Raw genomic sequence first — 7,133 nt, 5'->3', positions numbered from 1 at the left:
CACGTAACTAACGTATTATCAAATCCAAATTGTTTCATCGCAATTTCTGATCACAATAGAACTTATCTAGCTGTCTGTAAATCAAGCTCCACGAATCGTATTATCACTAAATCTCAATCTCTAATTAAAAATCCAGTTACTTTATTACTCTGCCTTTATACGTGAATTGTATGTATTGAAATGTTTGCTTTACATTTGTATCCATGGATGCATATGGAGACGCTACATATGTAATAGCAAAAATATGTTATACATGCATAAATTTTTGTAAAGTATGCATATTGCACTTGCTTGTCAATACCAGCAAAATGTCGCGCTGCGACGACATCGTCGTGCAACAGCTGAAAAATGAAGCCAAAAAATGGCATTGTCGACATCGGTAACGGCTAACTAAATTACTTAGTCAGATCAAGTCAGATATCTCCGACATGTCAAAGATGGCACATTCCTGAAAAGGAGATAGCCGTAGGGAAGAATAAGAAGACATAGAACGTAGTGCATACTCCTTACACTAATGTTGTAGAGCTTGTCAATTCAGTTCAGTAGGTTCAGTAGACTCTTGACTAATCGGATTAGTATACTCACACCACGGTCTCTACTGACCACGTTAAATATTATCCATTCTAACTATTATTATCCAAGCCTACGCATCACCGATGTGATAATACCGCAGTTAGCGCAATTCGACATATTCCAATGCCAAATACAAATACCCGAAAAAAGGTTGGTTTTTCGCAACAATAACGATGAAAAATGGATTCCTGCTGTTGAATTACTATTTGTTGCAAAAATACATTCCCTAGTGTCACTCTCGCATAAGACAAAAGCGTATTTGGACATTTTTGTTTGATATTGCCTGTAAAATTGTGCTGGAAGATTATTCCAAAGTTTGCAAATTAATCAGAATGCTTGGATGGTGGGAAATGTGAAAAATGAAATTATAACATAATTTCGGCCATGACAACGGCGTTTCCACATCAGTGCCGCATAGATTCGATATTAATCAAGATAAGTACCTTTCAAGGCCGAAGTATATAGAATTCCATAAGCTATAATCAGGTTGCAAAAGCCATAACAAGATGTTGCTACAGCTTCTGCAATCTGCTTACGGCTTCTGGAAAAGGATCCATAAGTATGGGTATGATCCACAACGGAAAGGCAAGAAAAAGTGAGCATAGAGATACTAATCGTGATATTTTCAGGCATTTCAATCGGTTCTGGTCCTCCATTTTGAAATCTCGAAACGCCATCTATAGGCAAGAACATGTATCATCAGTCTTAGGGCCGTATTTCGACACGTCTACGACTATCTTCTTGCTTAATTTCGTGAGTCTAGTCTATGCCGTGTCCGCCAGGAAAAAAGAAAATTACAAAATGGCGTAACCCCTCGTTGTAAACACCCAGTTTTGACGACGTACGAGAATAAGCGTCACCGTATTATAACGCACAGTCTGTTATTGTGTCAAAATGGTGTAAAACAAATAATACAACCTGAATGTTTACTATTCAGATGTCTGCTATCACCCATTCTATGCCAGGTAACGATAAACAGTTAATAATATTAACGCAACGTTAGTATACTGTACATACTACATACCTGCATACACGCCAGATCCAAAGTCAGTTTGTTGTTCATTCTCGATAAAACTCAATCGTTATTTTCCTCGTTGTTCCGTGAAGTGTTTTAACCAATAATCAGCCTCTCGCACCAGAGCGAATCTCCATTACAGTGATGAATAATTCCAAAATTTTTGTGCGGGTTAAACGTCATCCGTAGCTTTGAAAATTCTCTCTAATAATAACAACCATTCATCTTTAATCGGTTCATCTCTAACCTCATCACATTTTTCAGGGACTGACCCAAGCAAGATAATAGAAAAACGCAGAGCTGGCAGTATAGGGTGAGTACTAATAACAATCTTAAAAATCTATCTCGCATTAATCCTGCCCCCGTGTACAAAACATCGGTAGACTCGCGTGCGATCTGCGGTCCAACAATCTTGAAAAGTTCCGATATCAGCTGCGTTGATTAATTTCTTGGAAAAGTCAATGGCAATTGGTAAACCAATTATACTTTTGTCAGATTCAATCAACTCAAACGAGGAATTGTTAACAACATATCACGTCCGATTTATCTGGTCTACTCGTATTCTAATAGACCGCAGTTTCTCGTATCTCGTTACCGACCGAGCGAATAGCACAGAAACCTCTGTTACCTTTTTATGCGATCTAATTCGCACAGCGTACCAAGAGATGAAGAAAAAAATCTTTGTGCACAAAAAATAAATTCATCAAACGTCGAGTCGAGATCGGAAGCGGGGCCGCATATTCTCCGATATTGTTGTAATGATGTATAGTCCCGAGGTGTGAACCAGGCGGTAAAAAAACGAGGCAACGTCTTGCCGAGGCATTATTCACGGTACGTTGTTTTTTCTAAATCCCTATCCTTTTCGCTCCTCTGGACCAAACTGTCGTTCCAAGAAGAAGAAAAGGAAGAAAGATCGGCAGAAGTACTGGAGGAGGAAAGTAAGGAGACCCCGTTAACCGTGGTACATGTACAGCATGCAGGCAAGTGAGGAACGTAGAGAAGATCAGTTACGGTTAGACCGCACGTTGCCCTCCCCCCTTATTGTCCCCGGCGAGTTAACGTTTTCGGGAAAGCAGCTCGGACAAAAGGAGTTCGAGTCGTTTTATGACTCGCCGACAGGCTAGGTAGGCTTCTTAATTCTCAAACGGTACACGGAACTTGAGTTGTCCGCGAGAGGCGGGAGTCAAAATATGGCCGGTAACTCCCTCCTCTTCACTTACTCGCGACGTGCTTCATACTTGGGCGTTGAAGAATTTTTCCTGATCGTCAGGAAGATTTGCTTCTTCTGGGTAATGCGGCATAATCTCCCATTTTTTACGGTTATTTCGAAACCTCGGAATCCGTTAAGGCATTTTTTCCCTAATCTGCACATATGTGCTTGCTAAAAGACGTGTTTGGATTCCAAGGTGTAGGTGGATGTATGTGAATAATGTTTATCGTCATTTTTATTACATTATATCGTCACATGTTGGCGACTCATCAGAGAAAACCGAGAACTGGGAATTTGAAAAATGGTCGGGCAAGTCAGAGAAAAGATGGGGAATTGTTGGGTTGGGTAGAAAATTTTGTGGCAGGTACGGAAGAAGAAAGAATAAACTTTCTAATTTTTTTTTAGTTAGAATCTAGTTTAGGTAGATGGTTACGAAGTTAAAAATTTTAGACAGAGACAAATCATAACTTCATCGAGGAAAGTTAGGAAAAGTCATGACATTGGTGACTTATGAATTGATTATCACAGGTATTGATTTTTTGAACACAAGTTCAATATTGCAACGGAAAATTATTGACAGTTATTCGCAACTAAAAATCTTAACATTTATCCAATTTATTCGAGACTTGCAGGACCCTCAGATCTCTCATTTTTGTGCATTTAAGAGTTAATGGTGTATTGAGTTTATAGAAGTCGGATGAAAAGATTCGTAATATATAGTAAGGTTCGTAAAGTGTAACTGCAAAAGTCACTGAAAATCGAGTTCAGTGGTTGAATTTCCTCAACGGCAAATAAATTCGCTACTCACAAATTTTAAGTAAAAAATCCACGTTAGTTTGAACTTGAGTCTTACGTTTTAATCTTGAAAGACAGAAATTAGGAAATTGGGTGAAATCGAAGAGCCAGCGTAACCCGCGAACCAGCCAACGCAGTTCTTACGATGTTTTTCAATTCATTGCAAGTCGTCCAGGCGAGCGAGTATGATTTAATTCTTAAAATTCTGATCAATCAAGCTTGATGAAAACGTCAATTCATTGCTACTGCAGAGGTTTGATAATATTATACGTCGCTGAAGTCAGTAACGTTAACGTAACGAAACGTATAAGAAAAAAATCATCATCGTGCAATTTCCTAATGACTTTCAAAGAGATGACTTTTCGAAATACATGACTACGTTTTATTTATCCTGGATCGATGAAATGTCAGACAATCATAAAGGTGCGAAGTAACGATTTTCCCTAAACATTCATCCTCACACCGCAACGTTACCGAATTCATCCTCGTCTTCTTATTTCTTAAGGGGTGAATGACTACCGAGTCATTTGTAAGTTGACTTAATGCTGAATATCGAATCAACCTACAGTCGTTTCTTGATCGTAATATCAGTTGTAGCAACAATTTGTATCATCGATCAAGCTCATTGGAAATTTCAATAACATCGAGTATGCTCAACGGCAAGGTCTCGTTGTCCGTGAGGTGTCTCTTTACATTGACCCGATCACGCTCGCCTTATCGCGTCGGTCAAGTGAGTCCAAGAAATCGAATAAAAGTTTCGTTTTTCGCTTACACATAAGCATTATAAGATCCGAAGATGGACTCGTCGAAGGAACGGGGAAGAGCCGAGGTCCTCCTCTCCTTAGACTCGGAGGAGGCAGTCAGTACAGGACGACACCCGCACACGGGATATAGACTGAGTAGTAACTGCACGCGGCGGTTTAATGGTGGGAGAAGTGATAGTCTTTACCGGAGCACCACCAGCGCACATAATGCTCCCGGTATGGTGGAAGAATCAGCACCAGTCAGTTGGATCGAGTTGTGGGTGGTGTGCAGTGCGGGTTACCACAACTTCTCCCGGTTAACCGTCGTTGGAACCGATATTCGAATCGCGGATCGGCACTGTCATTATCAGCGCGAACCCCGCGGATGCGGTGTGCAAGGTGCTGTTGTGTTCTGTGTGCTGTGTTACTCGTTCATCAATGAAGCTTGTGCCGCCCGGACCATCGTCGGATGATAATAATGTGATAACAGTCCTCGGGTTCAAGGCCAAAAAGCGAATCAGACCTACAGGAGGTGCGAGATAAAAATCGAGGGGAAAAAACAGCCGCACCTGAAGACTTTGTCCGATATCCATCCATCCATTCTTACCCCCCCCCCCACCAATAAAGATAGATTACCCTGGCACCGACGGAATGTACGGAGGCAGTGGATCCGCCGGGGGTGGCGCGGGCTATGCCGTCGGACTTCATCAGGGTTCTGGAAACGCTCCGGTTTCCGGTTCCTACGCCGGGGTTTCGGCCCCGATCGGCTACCAGCTGGGCCCCAATTCTGGAGCTCCAGTATCCGGTGGACACTCCGGGTCTACCCCCGGTTCTCAGCTGCTTTCGTACCCTCAGGGTAACGCCGCCTTGTCGCCGCACCATATACACCAGATGCAAGGTACACCGTCCGATGCCGCGCAGACTAAGAGGAGAAGGTAAACTTCACCGAAACATGTCCAATGAACGCTTATCATTCAGGGTGCCACGGATCGAAGTGGCGCCGGTAATTGCGAATATCATGATTTAATCGGTTTATGGAATGGCATGTGGAAAGTATAGGAAAAGCTGTTCAAAGAAGAACCTCGTGAAAGAGAAACATATCGCACTATAGAAAACACTCGTGTTAAAATTTATGAAAATTGCCAGCTGTGGACTACTATAAATATATATATATATAATATATATATATTTTTTTTGTGAATTTGGAAATTCAATACCAGATAGTATTGGATTGACACCCAACTATATACTTTGAAAAAGTCCACTCTGCGTTTTTCTTATAGAACGCAAGATTGCCAATCTACTTGAAAATCTGGAATGGTGAAAGATTTTCGTTTTACCTGGAAATGTTGACATTTGAAACTTAAATTTTCATATCGTTTCAAACATTACGGTTTTAGCGAATATTTGTATATATCCGTGATTTAGTTCCGAATTAAAATCTTGGGTATACGAGTGCAGTACAAAGACTTTGAATAAAATGTAATTTGTAGCGATAGATTACATTTTTTGTTCGGTACTTTAATTCTCATCGTGTCGAAGAATGTCTGATTTAAACGTAGGTGAACAGAGTTGCCTCCTCATTCTGCCCTATTTCCTTCTTCTTTACATGGTAAAAGGTATTAATTTTGATCACGGATATTTATTGTTTACACTCTTACCGTTAAAAAAAGTCAAAATTTTCGCCGCCAAATCACTCATTTAACGATATAAGGCGGCATCGTCAAGAAGACGCGAATTCTGTGGGCACCACAGCAGAGAGGAATATTATTGAAATGAATACATTTTCAAACATCAAAAACAGCCGAACGACGCTTGTGAATTTAGTTGCTCATCCTGAAAATGTCATTAACTGTTTCAATTTTCATGATGATTGTGCACAAATCACAATAAAGCCTCACTTTTTAGCTTCAAAATAAAATGTCTGCTTTGTTGTTCCGGTTTGATAATGTTTGTCAATAAAATTCAAAACCTCCATAAAACACACGATGTGTGATCTGTTTCTTTTCTTTTTTTTTTTTAGCGAGATCTACTTTTCAGAATTATGTTCATTATGTTCATCATATATCTACCGAGATTAGTTCTCACATCAGATCCTGTGTTGAAATAATCAGAATTTCCATATATTTTCTTCCCATTATTTCGTCGGTGACTTGACTTTTATACTTGGAGATATGTAATCGTCAGTTTTAAAATACTTGAACCACCACCCGAAGTGCAGATGCAGCTGCTCTTTTTCTCATTTTTCTAGGGAATTGAAACTGGGTATTCGGGGTATGAGACAAAAATCGGAGAAAATAAAAACTGTAAGATTGTTAAAAACTTCGACAAATCATTCGGGGCATTCGATCATATACTGAAAGGAAAATTTGTACAGAGAATTCTAAGACAGCATATAACATATCCCGTGGCAACTTTAAAACTCGCAATAAATGCATTTAGTCGTAAAATATCGTGAAATTCAATGTACGCACCTATGTATTTCCGCATAGTAAAAATCGCGGTAAAACAAGCGCTTTTATATCTTACTTTTAAGGATCAAGTACTACTGTCCGAAAATTCAGTATCAAATTATCAGAAAAGATGTTATTAAAACTGAATTTCACAAAGCGATATGTGTTTTCTCTTCAACTCGTTACAGATTTCTATTAGAGGAGCACGTCTTATTGTAGCATATCGATCAATTGCAATTCGTTAATCTCTTCGAAATGAAAAAAATCTATTAACAATTGCGTCACCAGACCATTTTTATTCTGTGATTCGCTCTAATGAAATAGCCAAGCATAGGTTTACTGTT

At 39.7% G+C, this 7,133-nt stretch overlaps 1 protein-coding gene across 3 annotated transcripts in view; it reads left to right on the top strand.

Moving 5' to 3' along the window:
- Positions 1 to 1,362: 1,362 nt before the first annotated feature.
- The window catches only part of LOC124177592 (aryl hydrocarbon receptor nuclear translocator homolog), a 27,644-nt gene continuing 21,873 nt past the window's right edge, over positions 1,363 to 7,133 (top strand). For 2 of the 3 annotated variants that reach the window (XM_046560112.1, XM_046560111.1), the window contains exon 1: positions 4,610 to 5,271. In XM_046560112.1, coding sequence (XP_046416068.1) covers positions 4,988 to 5,271 — 284 coding nt within the window. In that variant the 5' untranslated portion in view covers positions 4,610 to 4,987. Of the gene's footprint in view, positions 1,539 to 1,852; positions 1,902 to 4,609; positions 5,272 to 7,133 lie in introns of those variants that run through there. The other variant, XM_046560113.1, reaches the window with a different exon arrangement.

This window comes from Neodiprion fabricii, chromosome 3 (assembly GCF_021155785.1).
Source record: "Neodiprion fabricii isolate iyNeoFabr1 chromosome 3, iyNeoFabr1.1, whole genome shotgun sequence".
NCBI lineage: Eukaryota > Metazoa > Arthropoda > Insecta > Hymenoptera > Diprionidae > Neodiprion > Neodiprion fabricii.
Note: the sequence above shows the minus strand (reverse complement) of the source record. Positions and strands in the feature narration are given on the sequence as shown.